This window comes from Pinus tabuliformis, chromosome Q (genome assembly GCF_031772625.1).
Source record: "Pinus tabuliformis cultivar Carrire ecotype Pingquan chromosome Q, CPIR1, whole genome shotgun sequence".
Lineage (NCBI taxonomy): Eukaryota > Viridiplantae > Streptophyta > Pinopsida > Pinales > Pinaceae > Pinus > Pinus tabuliformis.
Window position 1 is genome coordinate 29,607,539 of NC_142296.1, and position 21,823 is coordinate 29,629,361.

The following is a 21,823-nucleotide window of genomic DNA, read 5'->3' on the forward strand; positions in this document are numbered from 1 at the left end:
TCTGCCTCTTCATCTGCATCCGTTTCTATCGACATCCGCTAGTCCTAATACTCTCTTCGAGGCTCCTCTAACAAGGTATAATCCAAGAGGTTGGGTTCCTCAAGGATCCTGCCCCTCATCGCCTGTAGTCTTCCTGACTACAACTCAATGTCTCACCACCTCGTTTCTAGAGGTACATGAGCACTCGTGGCACAATCGTAATCCTCCTCAACCTCCTTCTCCACCTTCGCTGGCATTGCCTTAGAATCAAATGCCTCTCCATTGTTCTTCTTCCTCAGACATTGGTTCCCATAATAACCCAGTCCCTCACAGTGGAAGCACTTGACCTTGGAGAGGTCCTTCTTCCTCTTCTGCTGTTTTCCTGTAGATGCCAGAGCTGCATCCTCTTCCTCTTCCTTCTTGATCCGGATTCCTTTGCTGCTACTTCCCGTCTTGCTCAATTGCCTGATCTCCTCTTGGCGAAGAGCCGCCCACAATTCTTCCCAATCTGGAAGATCCGCCCTCCGCAATATGCTCTGGACAAATGTATCCCACTCCTCGAAGACTGTGTTAAGTGCGTCCTCACCAACATCTCTTCATCCGGTGTGGCCCCTATGGAAGTCAGTTGGTCCTGGATCTCCTTCAACCGACCGAGTAAGTGATCTATCTGCTCCCCCTTCTGCGTTTGGTATCACCGCAGTTGATTCTCAAATAACATCTTCCTTTATATGAAAGTATGCTGGTACAATTTCTTCAGGGCGTCCCACATTTCTTTTGTCTTCTCCTTCTCGGCAATATGTTGGACCACATGATCCTTGACCCCATCAATGGATGATGCACTTCGCCTTGGCCATTGCCTCCTTGAACTTTTCATTTTCAGCCGGGTCAACTAGGATCGCCATTGTTCTCAAGGCGAAGGCCTTGATGCGATGTCTATCTAGAATGGACAGGATCCTAGCCTTCTAGACCACAAAGTTGGATGCCCCTTCCAGCCTGCCCTGATCCCTCAGCCCATTCATGGCCATCTCTCTTCTCTTCTTGTTGACTCCTCCGAGTCTTTCTACTTCCCTCTGGAAGTTCTCTCTTCGACTCGTGCTGAGTCTCTCTACTTCCCGCTTGGGAGTTCTTTGCTCGAATCCCTCTGAGTTTCGATTTCCCTTCTGGAAATCCTCCCGCCAAATGTCAAGTTGCACCTCTCCTATCTTCTGTGCACCTGCAACACTGATCTTGATTCCTTGGCTAGATATCTGCCTCTGTAGCAACTCCCTCTACCTTGGTTTTTCCCTGTTAAGTACTGTTCTGCCCACAGTACCCCCCCAGCTTTGCTCCCGCAAACTGCCCACTACTTCCTATGCCCCAACAACTGAAGGACTGAACCTCTAGGCTCTACGCAATCTCGACACTGGCAAAAATGCTCCCTCAGCCAACTGCGTCAACCCTCTTGCTCTCTGTGTGGCTCTGCGTGAGACTTTTTCTGCCCTCCTCAACCGCTGCACTGGCCTCTCTTTGGCCTGAACTGATGACGCGGTCCCTCTGCGTCAACCCTTCTTCTATCGCTTTCTACAAGGATCAACTTCTGTCACTCAGGACAACTGATTTTGCTGCAAATGCTCTGCTTAGCTGATGCCTTTAGCTCTCCTGTGATCTACAACCACGCTCTGATACCTTGTTGAAATTTCTAAGTCTCTCCGTTAGAAATTTAATCTGTATTCTTCTGGTTTATTTCTTCTACTTGTTAATTTTGAACAAGTTATTTAAAACATATAAATATCGAAATAAACCAATGTTCCACCAAGGTTCCGGGACGAGGGGGTGAGGGAGCGAGGGGGCGCGGGAGCGGCCTATGCAATAGCTCCCTACCATTTTTTAGGAAATGTGGGGGAGCGTCAGGGTCTTAAAAATTTATAAATATAAAATATAATTTATTAATTGAGTCCACTATGACAATTTGGTTTGAATTGAAAAGCTGCAAAGCATGATCATTGATATGAATATCATTTGACATTATCCAAATTTATAATATCATATAAAATAAGAAATTTAAAATTCTAATTCAGCTTGGTCAAATTCTAATTTAGATTTTGGTCAGATAGAGGGAGAGCTTTAGCTTGATAAGGTAGCCACTGAATTCTGTGAAAAGGTAAATGAACAGATCAGGAACATTGCATTGGCAGTAGAAGGGGCAACTACAATGGGTTGTCCAGCTATATTGGATCCAACAGCTAGAAATTTTGTTATATTATATATAATATAGACAGTACACCATATGCTGAAAGAAGAGTTTTAGTTCCAGGAGAGATGAGAAGATCACATGAAAGAGTTTCTGACAGTTTACTATCAAATGACATTCACTGCAGGATGACCATCTGCGAACCAACTTGGGTGACCAACGATGGCATGGATAATTTGTCTACCTTATTAGAGCAATGCCATGCAGTTCAAACTTCAAACTAGCAGTGTATTTCAGGGGTGAAAATAATTTTCAGACTTGAGAATTCAAGCTGAGTCACTGTGCTTTGTGTAAATTTTGTAACTGTATAAATTCATATATAATGACAATTCCTGGGATTTCTTGTTGCCCATAGTATTTTGTCATGCTTGCAGTAAACGCATGTTAGTCTATAGTCCACCCAATTATTTCCCACAAGACATAGGTGCTGCTTCCATAGTTTGTATGTCAAATGTCATGCAAATTAAAAACACAAACTGAATGTCTCATATTCTTTGCCTGTCACTCCAGTTATCTCCCCACTGTAATCCAGCCATCACTTGAGAAAAAAAGAAGTTTTAAAAAGGAAAATTCATGTACGTGCTATATGGTCCAGCAAATTTCCATGATACTGACCCTCTAAAATGACGTTTGTTGAAACCAAAAGATAGCACAAGACATTATCCCCATACAGAACATGAGTAGCTTTGTGCCACTTTAGGTCTATTAAATCATAAACTATAAGCAAGGCCATTTTTTTGGGAGCGTGGGGAAACGTCCCCTCAGGGAAGGGAAACGTTTTCCTGGCACGTCCCCCCGAGTTTCCTCCATTTTGGGAGCGTGGGGAAATGTCCTCTACTCGTCCCCAAGTCCCCGGAGCGCGGGGGAGCGAGGAAACTAGACCCCTAGGTGGGGGGGCGAGTCCCCGTGGAACACTGAAATAAACACAATACAGTCTTAACATCTACAAATCAACAACGGAAAGGAAACAAACACACAAGTGACACCGTTATTTTTGGACAAATGTCGCCGGAAAAACCCAATGCGGGAAAACCGGTGCAACTATTCTGAGGGTTTATTATTATGCAGTATTTCTTTGAGTTCAACTGGGTGCCAAACTGGCTCACCCGACAGAGAAAGAAACCGACAATAATACCTCTCTATTCAAAAATAGGTATTTAGAAAACCTGTGCCATGAAACCCTCTCCAGCAACTCTGAAGCACTGCGTCAGCCTCAGAACCCTTTGCGTCAACCCTCTGAGGCACTGTGCAACCTCTGGGATCCTCTGCGTCACTCCTACAACCCTCTGCGTGGATGACGCAGGCCCTCTGGCCTCTGGGCTGTCTCTGCTGGGCTCTGCTTGGCTTGCTCTGGCTGTTGCATCTTGCTCTTTGCCTCTGCACTAGTCTGTCGGCACTATCTCTGCCTCTTCGTCCAATACTCATTGCCCCTTGCTGTTGATCACTAATTCGACTTTGCTAAGCAACCCGCTCTAGCAAATTGAATGACTGATCACTCTGGTGTGTTCTCCAATTGACTCTCAAGCCTCCTCTTATTTCTTGTTGGTCCTTCAACGGACGAGATTAAATCTCTAATCAACGGCTAAGATTAGATTTGGCTTGATCCATGACTTTTGGAACCTTTTAACCCAGTTTTATATTAATACCCATTAATATTTTATTTTTCCTAAGTTTAGACTTAGGAATTCCATTAAAAATATTAATTATTTTAATATCTTATAAACTGGGTACAATCTGTCCAAACCATTTTTGGGTCTTGGAGGTCTCATATGCTTTAGCCTCTCCACCAATTTTCATGGCTAGAGCACATTTGATGCTACCCCAAATCAACAGTGTGTTGTCGCTGCTGGAGCTCTGCATTGAACTATGTGCTTTTCAGAAAAGATGTGCTCATCTACAAACAAATAGTGGTTTAATTTTTTTTTTTCAAAACTCAACAACAATGGGGTTAGATCTTGGCTATAGCTTTCCTGGAAAATGCAAGTTTTCTCACTGTTCCTGATTTGCAGAGATCGCACAAAGCACATGGCGAAAGCATAAACAGTCAAGAAAACACTTTCCTCTGTGTTTTTGATTTGTTGGGATCACACAGGGTGTAGGGCAAAGAGCATACAAAGACCAGAAAGAGTAGAAAACCGAGAATATAGACAGAAAACTAAAATATAAACTCTTTAAAAAAAATTCAAAAAAAGGGTGTATTTGGATTGTATACCTCCGGATTTGATGAAAATTTTTGTATATCAGACAAACGAACACCTTTTCGGATTAAATGAAAGGCGTTTTTCATTGAAAATAACGTTTCAAATGCAATGGAACTATCTGTTTGGGCCAAAACGATACAAAAATAACAGATCTCTGAAATGTGGCAACACGAGCTTCAAAATCTCGATCATCAATGGGAGCAGTTCTTCAAATCGGCTCTGATACCATGTTCAGGTAAACAAGGTATTACATACAGGATGAAGACCTTTAGTAACTACTCACACAACTAGATCAACGATCACATGGTTAAGATCCTCTATGAGGGAAAAAATGCATAGCCCTAACGAACACAGTGACTTGAAGCAATTTTATTAACGCAAAAGAAGATATTTCACATAAGAGTGTTCTCACCAATCATCATTCATGACCCTCTATGCCCTTTAAATAAAGATAATGGACCAATTGGGTGTTAAGCCACAAATCAATAGCCATCAAGGAGAATATGAGTCATTGGATCAGGCTATATATAGAACATATCGTGACTGTTGAATTACAATGCAACTAATGCATACTAAAGAAACAAGTTATGAAACACTCTTTTGCCTAATAGATGCATTGGACCAAGTTGAACTTAACTAACTCCTAACTGTCTGAAAAATGATTTCAGATTAAGAAAAAATGGTCAACCTCTGCAGTTTTCTATCATTCAAATGGAAATTTTGAAGCCATCTCAGCTGGAGTTGGTATACCAGAGATGTAGGGTCAGGGATGAAATATTCCATTAGGTTCATAGTACATACTAATTGTAGGAATTTACAGGGTAAGTTCCTCAGAAAGAACACCAAAAGGACACCGCTCACAACCAGATCACAGATCAATACGCCAGTATTTTTGACGTGGTTAAAACCCTCAAAGAGGGAAACAGTCCACGGCCTGTCCCAACGTGGGTACTCCAGGAAATTTATTAATCAAAGAATGAAAATTTACATAAGCTTCTCTCATGCACGGATTACCCGAACAATGACCCTCCATGCGCTTTAAATAGAACTCATGGACCAATCGGGTGTCAAGCCACGGATCAAGTGTCGGTAATACCGAGGTGAGAGTGAACCGTCGGATCACTACATATCGTGACCGTCGGATTGTAAGTTACAAAATGTACAACGGTAAAGAAACACACTTTACCTAACTCTATACCTAACTCTATACTAGACCAAGTTGAACTTAACTATTTCCTATGTGTCGGAATATCCTAACAGCCCCCCTTAAGAACAACTTGGGATAGGATTGAAGGATTTACAAATATGACACAATAGGAGAAGGAAGGGGGCACTAGAGCCTATCCCCCCTTAGTGACAACTTCCTGAACTCCAAGCATATATCGAAGTTTAGTGAACTTCGCCTCTGTGAGAGCCTTTGTGAAGATGTCTGCAACCTGATCATCTGTTGAACAATATTGCACTTCAAGAACATGGTCATGAATGAGCTTTCTGATGAAGTGCATGTGTAGTTCAATGTGTTTGCTGCGCTGATGCTGGACTGGATCTTTGCATAGCTGAATGGCACTTTGATTATCACACCAAAGTGTGGTTGGATGCTGCTGCTCAAAGCCAAACTCTGATAGGATCTGACGAAGCCACAAGGCTTCCTTACTAGCTTCCACGGCACCACGATACTCTGCTTCTGCTGACGAAAGAGAAATGGCAGCCTGTTTCTTACAAGCCCATGTAATAGGTCCTGAACCAAGAGTGAAGACATAACCGGCAGTAGACTTCCGATCATCAGGGTCACCAGCCCAATCAGAATCAGTGAAACCAACTAACAGAGGAGCTGCTTTGGCACTGTAATGAATCCCAAACTGTACTGTACCTCGAACATAACGAAGTATTCTTTTAGCTGCTTTCCAATGACTTTCACGTGGGTTTTGCATAAAACGAGCAACAAGGCCAACAACAAAGGAAAGATCAGGACGAGTATGGGTTAAATACAAGAGTTTTCCTACAAGTTGACGGTATAAGGTAGCATCAACTTCAGGAGAAGTACAAGAGACTGAAAGTTTGACTCCAGACTGAAAGGGAGAAGGGGCTGGCTTACAGTCTTCCATGTGAAAATGACGAAGAATATCACAAGCATACTTGGACTGGGAAAGGAAAATACCCTCCTTGGATTGCAAGACTTGAAGACCGAGAAAATAGTGTAAGTGTCCTAAGTCTGTCATTTCAAATTTCTTTTTAAGGTTGGACTTCACATGGTTTATAAGGTTGGGATCACTACCAGTAAGAATAAGATCATCAACATAAAGAACAAGGATGATAAGAGAGTTGCCCACTTTCTTGGTGTAGACAGTATTGTCAGAATGACACCTAGAAAAGCCAGATTCTAAAAGAAAGCTATCCATTTTGGCATACCAAGCCCGAGGAGCTTGCTTGAGGCCATAAAGGGATTTCTTAAGTCGACAAACAAGGCTGGAGTCTGTTTGTATGAAGCCAATGGGTTGTTCCATATAGATTTCTTCCTGCAAGTCCCCATGCAAGAAGGCAGATTTAACATCCATCTGATGGACTTCCCATTTTAAAGAGGCAGCAAGGGAAAGAACAAGGCGGATTTGCTTTTGGACTTACCCCAAAAGGCCTCATACCAATGGAGATATTTGTCCATCCTTTATATATCCATGATCCTCCCCACCTCTAGTCAATGTGGGACTTTGGTCGTATACCCAACAATCCTCCCCTCGAACAAAGGACCTTCGAGCCTCCCCTCAAACGATTATCCATCCGTCCACTCTCTACCAACCAGGATTCTCCGCTCCAATGCGTTGGAAGCACACGCCTTACATGGAGCACCACCTGCCTCGAGAGCTTGCTCTTATCCCAGGTCAACTCCTCTTCACCGCGTTGGGGCCAGGACACGTCCATGAAGAATCCGAAGCACACCGCCTGTCTAACCGAGCTCATCCACGGATCCCACGTGATATTACCGGGGCCCACCACCTTCGTTCGGTATTCCGAGGATTCATCCACTTGGCTAACTTAGGGGCATGGCTCTGATACCATGTAGGAATTTACAGGGTAAGTTCCTCAGAAAGAACACCAAAAGGACACCGCTCACAACCAGATCACAGATCAATACGCCAGTATTTTTGACGTGGTTAAAACCCTCAAAGAGGGAAACAGTCCATGGCCTGTCCCAACGTGGGTACTACAGGCAATTTATTAATCAAAGAATGAAAATTTACATAAGCTTCTCTCATGCACGGATTACCCGAACAATGACCCTCCATGCGCTTTAAATAGAACTCATGGACCAATCGGGTGTCAAGCCACGGATCAAGTGTCGGTAATACCGAGGTGAGAGTGAACCGTCGGATCACTACATATCGTGACCGTCGGATTGTAAGTTACAAAATGTACAACGGTAAAGAAACACACTTTACCTAACTCTATACCTAACTCTATACTAGACCAAGTTGAACTTAACTATTTCCTATGTGTCGGAATATCCTAACACTAATAACACATGAAATATGTAACTTTGGATTTTGGGATATGCAGCTGGTAAAAGGGAGTTTGGATTTTGCAAAGATTAATTGTTTATTGATTAAATTGTTGGATGTCTAATAAAAATGGTTGCTAATATTAATCTGAATGCAGTTGCCTTAGAAGGGAATAAAGGAGAATCGAAGTTTATTTTTGTTTGCGTTCTTGCTGATGTATATAGTTTGGTCTGGGCAGAAATTTTTTATTGGTCAGATTTATAAAGTCATCTTCTTATTCTAGGAAATCTAGATGATCTTTTGATTGTGATTTATTAGCTTTTATTTGGTATTTTCAATGAGAATGTTTGCCTCTTATAAGTCAACCATTCAAGCTAACCTTTTTTAGACTACTTTCAGTTTATTTTGTAATGTCCTTTTAGCAATAGGCTGGATTTGTTGAATCATGTCTGAAAATAGAAACGTACATGAAAACATGGTAACTTGTATGGTTGTATTTGGCCGTGACAGTCAAGTGAAGGTTGAGTTCTTATAGGAATATTTCAAAGTTACTTGAAACAAAAAAGCCAGGAAGTCTGCTGCACGAGGAGCAGAGGATCATAATGCCTAAACTATTAATTTTTAACTTACAGGGTTGCCTAAATCAAATGGTTATTTAGTCATCGAAGCAAATGGTGGTCTGAATCAGCAACGCTTATCAGTATGTTATTCATTCACATTACATCAACTTTTGTATAACATTATTAGAAAATTGCCTTGTCTATTTTGAATGCTGATTTCTGTAATGGTAAGCTGATTATTATTGGATCTTAATAAGTATTTGCTTGCCCTTGTCTTGTAGATTTCTGATGCAGTAGCTGTGGCAGGCCTTTTGAATGCAACCCTTGTCATACCAAGCTTTCATTATCATAGCGTTTGGCGTGATCCTAGGTAACTCTTTATTTTTTGTTGGCTATTTTCTCTTATTCAACAATGATTCTCATGTTTAGATCATTTTGTTATTTAACTATATGTTATATATTTCTATGCTTAGCTGAAACCTATTTTATCAATGTTGGGGCTTTTGTCAGAACGACTGGTCAGTCATCACTACTTTAGAACTGCCATTTTTCTTTTAATACTTTATTTTATTTGTTAAAAAGTATTCTTTTAGATTATAATACAGTAATATTTACAGATGAGCCAACTGGGCCAGGATACAGGGAAGATCAACATGTTTAGCCAGCATGATCCAAGATTCCAACAAAAGAAACTAGACCATGTTTTTCACCAAAGCCAGGTTGCAGAAAACATAATGAAAACAGAGAAAATTTTGTCAACTGCTTATTAGGTTATCCCAAAGGCTATAATGAAATTATGAATATCTCTGTAACTTAAAGTCATAGGAGCTACAAAAATCCATACAAGATCCCTTTAGGAATGTAAATAAAAGTTGGTGGAACGAAATGCAGTGATTATATGAGATGGCCTTCCTCGCCATTGACGCTGCTGGACTCTAGGTTTTATTCACCGACTGGGCCTGTTGTGGTTTCTTACCTCCCCTTTCTTGTTCCTGCATCTGAGACAAGTCTTCCTCTTTCCCAGAGGTCTGAAACTCAGAATGTTCAGACACACTAAATTTCCAGGACATTTGTAGAGAGTTATTATCAGGCCACCTTATGCTTTTCTGAAAACCATCTGATTTTTGGTTGTAGAAAAGGACTGACTGATCGGCTCTCTCCATCTCTACAGGGGTGGAATGCTTTTGCAGGTTGGGCCAAGTCCAGTAGGATCAAAATAAGTTGCATCCCTAGACCTCAGAGCAATAGAGGATGGTGGGTGAACTGACGTGGATTGGAGCATTATATTATTTGTCATCTATCTTGATGCTTTCAGAGTGGAAGAAATTGGAGAAATCGGCTTGCAGGGTCATGTTAGTGGCAGGTCCCAGTTTGGAAAAATGGGATTTGAAATTTTTTGAGATATTTTGAGGTGTCAAACATCATTGTTTTGTATCAAAACTTTCTCGGCTTTAGTTTCTACCCCGTGACACTGATTTACACTGAGGGACCTTAAGGGTTTTCAACAATGCAAGAATCACATAAATTGGTGCTTGTATGCAAGTTATGCCTCCTGCAAGTTGACTTACAGTGTTGACCACTATGGTATGAGAGAATGCCACATCAGCTCTTGTTATTTATGCATATGGGGCTAGCCATGTGTGGACCCTTAAGAAGATTTTAGAATGTTCAAAACCGTAACTCTAATTCAAGGTTAAGGAAATCAAAAACCTACTCCTAGGTGGCTATCAGGAAATTTTCAATACCGCACTGTTAGGAGAAGGGGTTCCATTCTATGTCATTGTATTTGTTCCATAGTTGAGCAAAGTGTCTAGGAGTGGGAAGTTAGAGAGAAGAACAAAGGGGGATAAGATTCTGTAATAACCTCACAGGTCTCAGGTAACTCCACAGAGAGTACCTCTTTCTTTTTATTTGCATGTTTCCATACTAGAGAAAAGACGCCAAACTGGCTTCACCTTCTAGCTAGGCTTTTTCTCGTATTTTATTAGATCTATTGTGACAAACTGTTCTAGTGGAATATCCATGGTAGTTTACAGATCATGAAGTAGGTTGATGAGCCCTCCAAACATTATTTTGGCTTTCTTAAGCATGAATATGTGTTAGAGAGAATTATGGTGCTTAGGAACTGAGAGGAGATTCTAGTTGAAGACTTGGCAGAAATTTGACATATGTTTGGGCTATACTTTGAGAGCACTTTTGGTGTATACCCATTGACAAAACAGTTAATTGAACCCCAGAAGGCATGTTGGAGAATTTTCCCTAGTAAGATGCAGAGCAATGAATGAATTATGCTTTGAGTATATATTACTAAAGAAGTTAATTTTGAAGTGTTGCATAGGATGAAGGATAAGAAATCCTTTGGCATAGATGACCTTTTAAATTTGTGAAAAAGATCTGGAATGTTCATAATGACCTATTTTCAATGGTTTTTGGTATGAGGGAATGACAGGGATGGGGGGATGCGTCCTTGGGATGATTAGAGTGCACTCCCAAATTTTTCAGGGATGACATGTCAGGGATGGTATATCTATATATCTATATATATATATATATATATAGAGAGAGAGAGAGAGAGAGAGAGAGAGAGAGAGAGAGAGAGAGAGAATTCAATATTAACATTTGTAGTTGTTTCAAGCTTGTAAGCATAACAAGGTATATTGTCTAGTACTATGCACAACTCTTACACTTGCCAATTATGAAAAATCTTGAGCAGTTTAAAAAAGGTTGAGTGACATTCCATTATTGGCCGCTAGACATGAGCTTTAGCTTAGGAAACTTCAGTTTAACTATTTTCAGTCTGCAATAAGGTCCATGATGTTGAAATATGTAACTAGGTTCGGTCTTCATAATGACATATGTAATCATGATTTTATGTATTTAATGAAAAGAGAAAAATAATTTTGATTATTGTTATTCTAGAGGCACGGGTTCCATGCTCAAGGGAAATTTATTTTTGGGTCAAACACCCATTGAGTGCTTCTGGGTTAGTCATAAAGTCTATTGAGTCATTGTCTTGTATTGAAGACCCATTTGAGCATGTTACATATTGTAAAGAAAATTTATTTGAGTCAAAAAACTAGCAATGCATACCCCTCACGATCCTATTAATAAGAAGGAACTCAACCTCATTTGGAGATTCATTCAAGAAAGTTTGATCTTCTCAAGATAGAAGCCAGAAAAGGACGAAAAAGAAGGAAAAGAACTAGATCGAAGTTTTTGGGCCTCTCTCTCTCTCTCGTGTTAGGGTTTCTACATTTGCTGGGCAAGTCGAAGTTACAGAAGAATTTACTGGGAGGTCGAAGTTGTAGAAGAATTTGTTGTGCAGGTTGAAGTTGCAGAAGAATTTGCTAGGAAGATCGAAGTTTTTGGGTCTCTCTCTCTCTCTTGTGTTAGGGTTTCTACATTTTTGGGTAGGTCGAAGTTGCAGAAGAATTTGCTAGGAAGGTCGAAGTTGCAGAAGAATTCGCTGGGAAGGTCGAAGTTGCAAAAAAATTTGCTAGGAAGAACGAAGTTGTTGGGCAGGTTGAAGTTGCAGAAGAATTTGTTGGGAAGGTCCAAGTTGCAGAAGAATTTGCTGGGGAGGTTGAAGTTGCAGAAAAATTTGCTAGGAAGATCAAAGTTCCACAAAAAATTTCTAGGCAAGTCAAAATTATAGAAGTTGCTAGAAGCAAGGTTTGACTCTATGTTGCATGAAACTTCTAGGAATTCGACGTTTCTGGCCGTACCCGTACTTGAAACTTCGTAACTCGGCCAAAACTCGACTGAAACTCGCCCACCATGCAATCATCTGTGAGAGTTAATATAGGCTTGGTTTTCCTTCTAAATTGTCATCTATGGGTCTTATTTCGTTTTTTCTTGCAAGATAATGTGTATTCAATTATGTATAATTTTCTTTATATAGACATACACACACACATATGACATTTCAGCTGATGTTTCCATTTTTGGGAGGTGGTGTTTCTAAACACACACATTTTGGAAACTCCGAAACATTTCGGTGCTTCGTGCAACTTAGTTTCGACTTGGTCTTGGAAGGTCTTGGTCAATGGTCATAGGTCTTGGAATCTGTCAATTGAAGTTCTATAACAAGAGAAGAATTCTTGTGGGTTTTCCTCTCAGTTGGGAGAGGTTTTGGTCCTGGCTAATCGCCTACATCTTGTGTCTTGTTGTCTCATTGATTTTATCGTTTGGTAGCTGTTTGATGATAAAGAACACTAATAATAATCAAGTGTAAGAAGAAGATAATCAAGTTAAGTAAAAACACATCACAAGTAGTTACCAAAGTAAGAGAAATCACCTAATCTAGTGGCCCCTAGATTTCTCAACACGGGATTAGAGCTAATAAGGCGACAAGAGAAGGAAAGGCAGCTTAAAGAAGGACACTCAAGGGCCAAAGCACAAGAAAATCATCTAAGAAGCATCAAGAAGAGTTTGATCAAGAAAGAGAAAGAAGCCTTATACCTAGCGAAGGAAGAAGTAAGAAGAGCGAAGCATTTTCTAATTTATTTTTGGGCTAAATCTCCTCCACACGTGCAAAGGTTAGGGCATCATCCTACAACAATAGAAGCCGAAAAATTGAAGTCACTCAATGGAGCCATAGTTTGGGTTAAAGGACTATTTAGCAAGCCAAATTGTCAAGAGAAGAAGTCAAGGTCAAGCGAAATCAAAAGGAGGCAAATCTGTCCATATTCCAGCCACACATGTGACCTAGGGTTTCTGCAATTGCAGCTCTGCAAGAGCTAGTTGAAAATCCTAAGTTAGGACCAAAATCTGAAGTTGTAAGTTTGAAAAGCGTAACTGGAGAAGATCTCAAAACCCTAGCTCATCCATAGAAGAACTACACATTGAAGCATCTAAAAGTCTCTACATTCTAGAGAAGCAGGAAGAAGCATAATCATCATCATCAAGGAATCAAAGTGATCTCCCTCTCGTTGAAGGATCACTTTTGAAGGAAGACATCTTCTATCATCATCAAAATCAAGAAGGCATCAAGTTGAAGATATTAACATCAAGGAGCATCTTCACTTGACAAGTAAGTATCTTTATATATATGTTTGAATTTGTTAAAATGACTTCATTTTGCAAGGAAAGCAACAAATTGGTTGGGTCATCAAACTTTCTTGCATGGAAGAAGAGGACCAAGGTTGCACGAAACAGGGAAACGGGTACGAAACGCGACCTCCCCAAATTTTGGAAATGGGGAAACGCGAATATATATATATATATATATATATATATATATATGTGCAATCATAAAGCATAAATGATACATTATAATTTATTACATTTAAACATTAAGATTAAATTTACATCACATTTACTCATGAATGATCACATAATGAAAATAAAAATATCGGAATATCCAAAAACAACCTTTATTATATATCCAAATCTCAAAATCAGCCTTTATTTATAGTAATATATGAGGCTGCAAGTACAATAAAGACTATAAGGCTGCAAGAACTATAGAGACAAAAGACTAATCCTCATCATAACAATCCTCGTCAAAATAGAAGCAGTACAATGCTCAACAGTGGATGGTGTTGCTGAAGAAGATGATGCACCAATTCCACTTCCAGACTTGGCCTCAATATTCAAGGTAGCAAGAGAGAGATCCAAATCAGGATTTTCTGCATCCACATCCCATTCTTTAGAAGGACCATTGTTGTATTTTGGACCCCTCTGAGATGCAAGGCGAAGGTTGGAGTGCACATAAACAAGATCCTCTGCCTTTTGTGAGCCCAACCTATTGCGCTTCACAAGATGAATAAAACCATAAGTGCTCCAATTCCTTTCCGCTGATGAAGAGCTTGCCACTTGTGAAAGAATACGAATGGCAAGGTTTTGCAAATGTACACCATTTGCTCCATGACAAATCCACCAGCTAACTAGATTCATGGTGCTTCTCTCCTCCAAAGCTGGTATATCTGCATAATCATCTATTCCTGCAACAAAATTGGCAAATTCCTCCTTTACCTCCCTGTGTAGATGAGAAGGAAACATTCTCATAAGGGCTTTTTTCACCCCATTAGCCACCTCTCTATCCTTATGGGGTGCTTTTCTCTTCCCATTGCTTTGAGTAATAAGTTCCTCATCATAAAATTTGGGGTTCAAAGCATGTGCTAAAGTGTGCAATGGAGTGTTGCAATTGTTCCACCTATCAACAATGATTTTCTTGAACAAGCCAACAAATTGATCATCAACAAACAAAAGTTGTGGAGACTCTTGCGAAATGATTTCCATAGTTTTCTCAACCATGGAATCCATGCCATCATATACCTCTCCTAAGAAAGGTTGGTCAGTGTTAGCACTCCGGAGAAGCTCAAATGCAGGGGTTGTGAACTTTAGCAAGAAATCTATCTTTCTCCACCAATCCTCATCAAGGCACAATCTATGCACCATAGATCCCCGCTCTGAATCTGCTTCTCCACTCAATCCAAAGTTGACTCACCACCATAGAAACTAATGCATGCTTAACCTCAACAAGGCGGCACAACATCAGGAAGTTTGAGGCATATCTTGTCTCAACAGCTTTTAACAACTTCAATTTGGAGTACTCTCGAAATATGGCCTAAGATTGGTGGTGGTTGGTGATGAATTTGACAATCTCCCTTGCTTCCCTTGTGAGTTCCTTATTCCAGGAAACTTTGTTGTCGATCTCCTCTAAGATCAGATTCAGATTATGGACAATGCATGGTGTCCAAAAGATGTGGCCCTCAATAATTAAACCTGCAGCTTTGCAAACTGGTGCATTATCCGTGATAACTTGCACCACCCTGTTAGGCCCTATTTGTTCAATAGCTTTCATAATAACATCAGCAATGAACTATGCATCTTTCACCTCTCCTGAGCAGTCTTTTGCCTTGATAAACATTGCTCCTTTGGGGGAAGTGGCAATGGTATTTATCAATGGTCTTGCCTTGTATCTGTCCATCCATCTGAGACTATGGTAACCCCAGAGCTACTCCAGGAAGAATGAATTGGAGATAAAATATCCTCCACAAGCTCCTTCTCATTTTTGAGAAGTTGGGTTCTGACTTTCTCATAGTTGGGCCCCTTGTACCCTTGAGGAGCTTTGTTAATCGCCCTTATCATATCTTGCCAATAAGGAGAGCGAACAACATTGAATGGGATACCACATGCATAAATGCACCTAGCCACTATGGAATTAGTTTCTTTTCTTGCTTGCACATTCACCAATTTAGCAATTCTGCTATCCTGAATTGAAGGGGATGCCCCTTTGGTATTTTTGGGTGCTGGTTGTTCATGTTGTTTAGTGGGACTGGCTCTCCTCTTTCTTGCTTCAACTACAATCCTTGGCTCAATGTTAGATGGAGCTTGAGGAGTAGCTTGAGTAAGGGCATCATGCCTTCTCTTAGTACCATCCGCCTCATCTTGCTCTCTTTGATATGCCCTCCTTGCCAATGGATTTGTTGTTTTTGTGCAACCTGCAATCCCCTGTCCTCCTCCATGCAAAAGATGTGCCTTCACTCTTGGGTAGGAGCCCTTGTACAAATTATTGCAAAGATTGCATCACCATTCCCATGAGCCACCACCTGCACATCTTTGAAGCTTCGTCGCATGCCTCCAAAGAAGATAATATTCAGCCCTTGGGTTGGCTCTAGGGCTTGAACTTGCAGCTGCACTTTGGTTGGAAGCCATTGCTGCAAAAATAAATTAAAAAAACAAATATGTAAATAAAAAACGTTTTTCATATTTTTGGTAGCATAAACCCTAGAAAAATTGAAGAAATAGTAGGAAAAAACTAACAAAATGAATGTTGCTTACCCAAATTAATTTTCTATTGTAGGAATTTACAGGGTAAGTTCCTCAGACAGAACACCAAAGGACACCGCTCACAAACAGATCGCAGATCAATACACCAGTACTTTTGACGTGGTTAAAACCCTCAAAGAGGGAAACAGTCCACGGCCTGAGCCAACGCGGCCACTTCAAGCAATTTATTAATAAAAGAATGAAAATTTACATATGCTTCTCTCATAGACGGATTACCCTACAAATGACCCTCCATGCGCTTTAAATAGAAATCATGGACCAATCGGGTGTTAAGCCACGGATCAAGTGTCGGTAATACCGAGGAGAGAATGAACCGTCGGATCACTACATATCGTGACCGTCGGATTGTAAGTTACAAAATGTACAAGGTAAAGAAACACACTTTACCTAACTCTATACCTAACTCTATACTAGACCAAGTTGTACTTAACTATTTCCTATGTGTTGGAATATCCTAACATCCCCCCTTAAGAACAACTTGGGATAGGATTGAAGGATTTACAAATATGACACAATAGGAGAAGGAAGGAGGCACTAGAGCCTATCCCCCCTTAGTGACAACTTCCTGAACTCCAGCCATAAATCGAAGTTTAGTGAACTTCGCCTCTGTGAGAGCCTTTGTAAAGATGTCTACAACTTGATCATCTGTTGAACAATATTGCACTTCAAGAACATGGTCATGAATGAGCTTTCTGATGAAGTGCATGTGCAGTTCAATGTGTTTGCTGCGCTGATGTTGGACTGGATCTTTGCATAGCTGAATGGCACTTTGATTATCACACCAAAGTGTAGTCGGATGCTGCTGCTGAAAGCCAAACTCTGACAGGATCTGACGAAGCCACAAGGCTTCCTTACTAGCTTCTACGACACCACGATACTCTGCTTCTGCTGAAGAAAGAGAAATGGCACCTTGTTTCTTGCAAGCCCATGTAATAGGTCCTGAACCAAGAGTGAACACATAACCTGCAGTAGACTTCCGATCATCAGGGTCACCAGCCCAATCGGAATCAGTGAAACCAACCAATAGAGGAGCTGCTTCGGCACTGTAATGAATCCCAAACTGAACTGTACCTCGAACATAACGAAGTATTCTTTTAGCTGCTTTCCAATGACTTTCACGTGGGTTTTGCATAAACCGAGCAACAAGGCCAACGGCAAAGGAAAGGTCAGGACGAGTATGGGTTAGATACAAAAGTTTTCCTACAAGTTGACGGTATAAGGTAGCATCAACTTCAGGAGAAGTACAAGTGACTGAAAGTTTGACTCCAGACTGAAAGGGAGAAGGAGCTGGCTTACAGTCTTCCATGTGAAAATGGCGTAGAATATCACAGGCATACTTGGATTGGGAAAGGGAAATACCTTCCTTGGATTGCAAGACTTGAAGACCGAGAAAATAATGTAAGTGTCCTAAGTCTGTCATTTCAAACTTCCTTTTAAGGCTAGACTTCACATGGTTTATAAGGTTGGGATCACTACCAGTCAGGATAAGATCATCAACATAAAGAACAAGAATGATAAGAGACTTGCCCACTTTCTTGGTGTAGACAGTATTGTCAGAATGACACCTAGAGAAGCCAGATTCTAAAAGAAAGTTATCCATTTTGGCATACCAAGCTCGAGGAGCTTGCTTGAGACCATAAAGGGATTTCTTAAGCCGACATACAAGGCTAGAGTCTGTTTGTATAAAGCCAATAGGTTGTTCCATATAGATTTCTTCATGCAAGTCCCCATGCAAGAAGGCAGATTTAACATCCATCTGATGGACTTCCCATTTGAAAGAGGCAGCAAGGGAAAGAACAAGGCGGATAGAGTTCATTTTGGCAACAGGGGAGAAGGTTTCAGTATAGTCAGTGCCTTCAACTTGTGAGAAACCCTTAGCAACAAGACGAGCTTTATGTTTATCAACTTTCCCATCTGGTCCATACTTGGTTCTGTAAACCCATTTGCATCTAACAAGTTTTCGGCCCTTTGGTAGAGGAACAAGATCCCATGTATCATTTGCCAATAATGAATGATATTCTTCATTCATAGTTGCTTCCCAATCTGGATGGCCTGAAGCTTCTGCAAAGGTGTCAGGATCATAATTCACTGAAGCTTGAGCCAGTAAAGAAGAGGCTCTCTCGAACTGAGAACGTGTACGTCGCTGATCTGTAGGATCACCGGCAAGATCACCTGCTGCATCCCGAGTAGCACGGACCCATTTTGGAAGTTGAGGAGCTGAAGGAGGATCCTGAGAAGGTGGGGGAGGATTTTCATCCTTGCTTTCATCATCTGAAGAAGAAATATTTTCAAAAGTAGAAGAGATAGGGAGAGGTGGCACATCCACCGAACTAGGCTCGCAGGCCGATATATTTTCATCAAACTTTACATCTCTTCTAATGATAACATTTTTGGACTTAAGTGGAATAAGTTTATATCCTTTGACATCTTCAGAATATCCAACAAAAATACATTTTTCACTCTTTGGTTCTAAAGCTTTATGTTTCTCATCTGGAATATGGGCCCATGCTTCACTTCCAAAAACACGAAAGTGACTTACATCTGGTTTGTTTGAGCTCCATGCTTCTTCTGGAGTGATATTCTTTAAAACCTTAGTAGGAGTGCGATTTATTATGTAATTTGCACAGTTAATTTCTTCTGCCCAATAATTAAGACTAAGTCCTTTAGATTGAAGCATACAATTAGCCATTTCCTTTAAGGTGCGATTCTTCCTTTCAGCTACACCATTTTGTTGTGGAGTATATGGAACAGTATGTTGCATTTGAATTCCATTCTCAGTGCAAAAGTTGATGAATGTGTTTTTAACATATTCTCCGCCATTATCAGATCTTAGCTTAAGAATTTGATGTCCAGATTGTTTTTCAACAAAGGCCTTAAAGGCCAAAAACATGTTAAATACTTCACTCTTGAGTTTTAAGAAGTATACCCAAGTGCGTCTGGAGAAATCATCAATGAAAGTTAAGAAATACTTGTAGCCAGAGAATGAAGCAACTGGAAGTGGACCACATAAATCACTATGCATGAGCTGTAAAGGGGCTGAGGCGTGCCAAGAGGCACGTTTTTCAAAACTGTCCCGATGATGTTTTCCGAGTACACATCCGGAACAAACACCATCTCTGCAAGATACCGTTGGAAGACCTGTCACCATATTTTCTTTACATAGATTCTGAAGAGAGCGATAGTTTAAGTGACCAAATCGCTCATGCCAAAGTTTGTTCACTTCATCATTATGAGCAACAAATACTGAGGGAAGATTTGATGACCCAAAGTTGTGAAACTTATACAACCTTGTAGAATCATCAGCAATGCCAGTAGCTAAAATCTGTCTAGGATCTCTTAGGTCCTTAATTACAACATCGTGAGGTGAAAATTCAACGATTTTACCTTCACCTGAATGGGTTATCTGATATACAGATAGAAGGTTGCAGGATAAGGTTGGAACACATAATACATCATTAAACTGACCATTGTCTAGATGAACAGTTCCAGTCTCTACAACACTAAGAGATCTATCATCACCAACATATATATTTTTGGTGTTACAATCATTTAAAGAAGAAAACATGGCTTTGTTTTTGGCCATGTGATAAGAAGCTCCAGAATCAATGAGCCACTCATGAGAATGAGAAGAAGAAGATACATTTAGTGCATAGCCGGACCGAGATGCTTGACAACCACATGCAGAAAGTGCCATTCCTGAAGATGAAGTTGAAGTTGAAGATTGCTCCAAATGGATGTTATGCTTCTTCATTGCTGCTTTCAAGGCTTCCATCTTCTTAAAGCATTTGGATTCTAAGTGGCCATCTCGATTACAAAAGTTGCAATGTCTATCAGTCTTCTTCCTTTTGTTTTTATTTGTCTTATCATTTTGTTGAAATGATTTTTCATTTTGAGGCTGAAATTGCTTAGGACCCTTGTTTGGTTTAGGACCATTCTTTTTAGGATACAACTTCTTAGGATTCTTTGGATTTGGTTGCTGCTGGGCGGCTAATGCTTTTTTAGAAGAGTTTCCAAGATGAAGAAGACCAAGGTGTAAGAGTTTTTCTTGTTCTCTTATTAAAGAATCACAAAAGGAATCAAAGGAAGGGGACTTGTAGGTTTGTCCTTGAGAAATGAAGGCTTCTCTTGTAGAATGGAAGGTGGAAACAAACACAGAATAGGCTGGTCCCAACTTAGTAAGAATGGAGTAGATAAGGCTACTATCTTCTTTCTTAACCTTAACACCTTCCAAGAGACCTTCCAAGAGAAGTCTAAGGGTCTTGAACTTTGACAAAAAATCTTCAATGCAAGAAAAATTATTGGGGTCCAATGTAAGCAATTCATTTTCAAGTTGATGGGCTTTAAGTTCATTTTTAATTCCAAAGACTTTAGTAATTTGTTGCAGTGCTTCATCAGAAGTATCAAGTTCTGCAATATGGAATCTAAGATCTGGAGAAATAGACATCCCTATCAACCCACGTGCTTGGTTTTGCCTATTTTCCCATTTAGTTGCCTTATCTTCATCTTTCGGTTTGCTCTCTTGGCCTGTGGCTATTCTGTAAAGACCTTTACTTCTAAGTAAATCCACAATGTAGGACCACCATTGGAAGTAGTTATTGCTATCAAGAATGACTTTGCATGGACTTTCCATTTTTAACAGAAACCGAAGCTGTAGATGCTGAAACTAAGTGTATCAATAGAAAGATCTCGAAAAATTAGGCCGTTTAAAAAAAACGGTTCTAAAAACGGCTTCCGGATGAAGAAGTTATGGCTTTTTGAAAAAAAATTGACGAAGTCGCCGACAAAGTGCGGGAATGTGCAGAAATGAAAAAATCCGCCCCCACAAAATGGAGACTTGAACCCAAGACCTCTACTCTCATAAATTAGCTTTGCACCAAGTGAGCTATACAAAAAGTTTGAGAGAGAGAGAGAGAGAGGGGGGGGGTTGATGCTTTGGGTTGCGTGCTTGCTTTGAGAAAGCTCTTTTTCCTTACAAAACAAAAAACACAAAAACCCAACACGGACATACAAAAAAAAACGAACCTTTCAGCTCGAAGTTAGCTTTAGCCGGAAACTAAATATTTTCCTCAATGTATCTGATTTTCCGAGATCACACTAATGCGCAGTGGAAAAGAGCATACGCATGAGAAAAATCTTTCCTTTTTGTTTCTGATTTGCCCAGATCACACAGAGTCGCAGGGCAAAGAGCATACGCAGAAATGAAAGGTATAGATCCGGTAATAAAACAAAAGCTAAATAAACCGAAATCGAAATAAACAGAGAGAAAATCACTGTAAACTGCAAATAAACACTGTATACCTCCAGATCTTAAAAATGACGCAGCTAGGGATACCGGAAACCTTTTCGCGTGAAACGAAAGGGGTTCCTCACTGGAATAGATGCTCCCAACACAACAGAGTAGTCCTCTCGGCCCGAAAGCAGTTAGAAACAGTAGATCTAGGAAACGACAGTCGGATGCAGTTCTACCGGCTTCAGATTTGGATCACCAACGGACGCGGCCCTCAAATAGCTCCGATACCATGTAGGAATTTATAGGGTAAGTTCCTCAGACAAAACACCAAA

The 21,823-nt window shown here is 40.4% G+C and overlaps 1 protein-coding gene across 2 annotated transcripts in view; it reads left to right on the forward strand.

Annotated features, from left to right (window-relative positions):
• Window positions 1–21,823, forward strand: part of LOC149218114 (O-fucosyltransferase 9-like) — a 280,725-nt gene that overhangs the window by 92,688 nt on the left and 166,214 nt on the right. For both annotated transcript variants that reach the window (XM_089383814.1, XM_089383815.1), the window contains exons 3-4: window positions 8,537–8,604; window positions 8,746–8,834. In XM_089383814.1, the coding sequence (XP_089239940.1) occupies window positions 8,537–8,604; window positions 8,746–8,834 (157 nt within the window). The remainder of the gene's footprint in view (window positions 1–8,536; window positions 8,605–8,745; window positions 8,835–21,823) is intronic.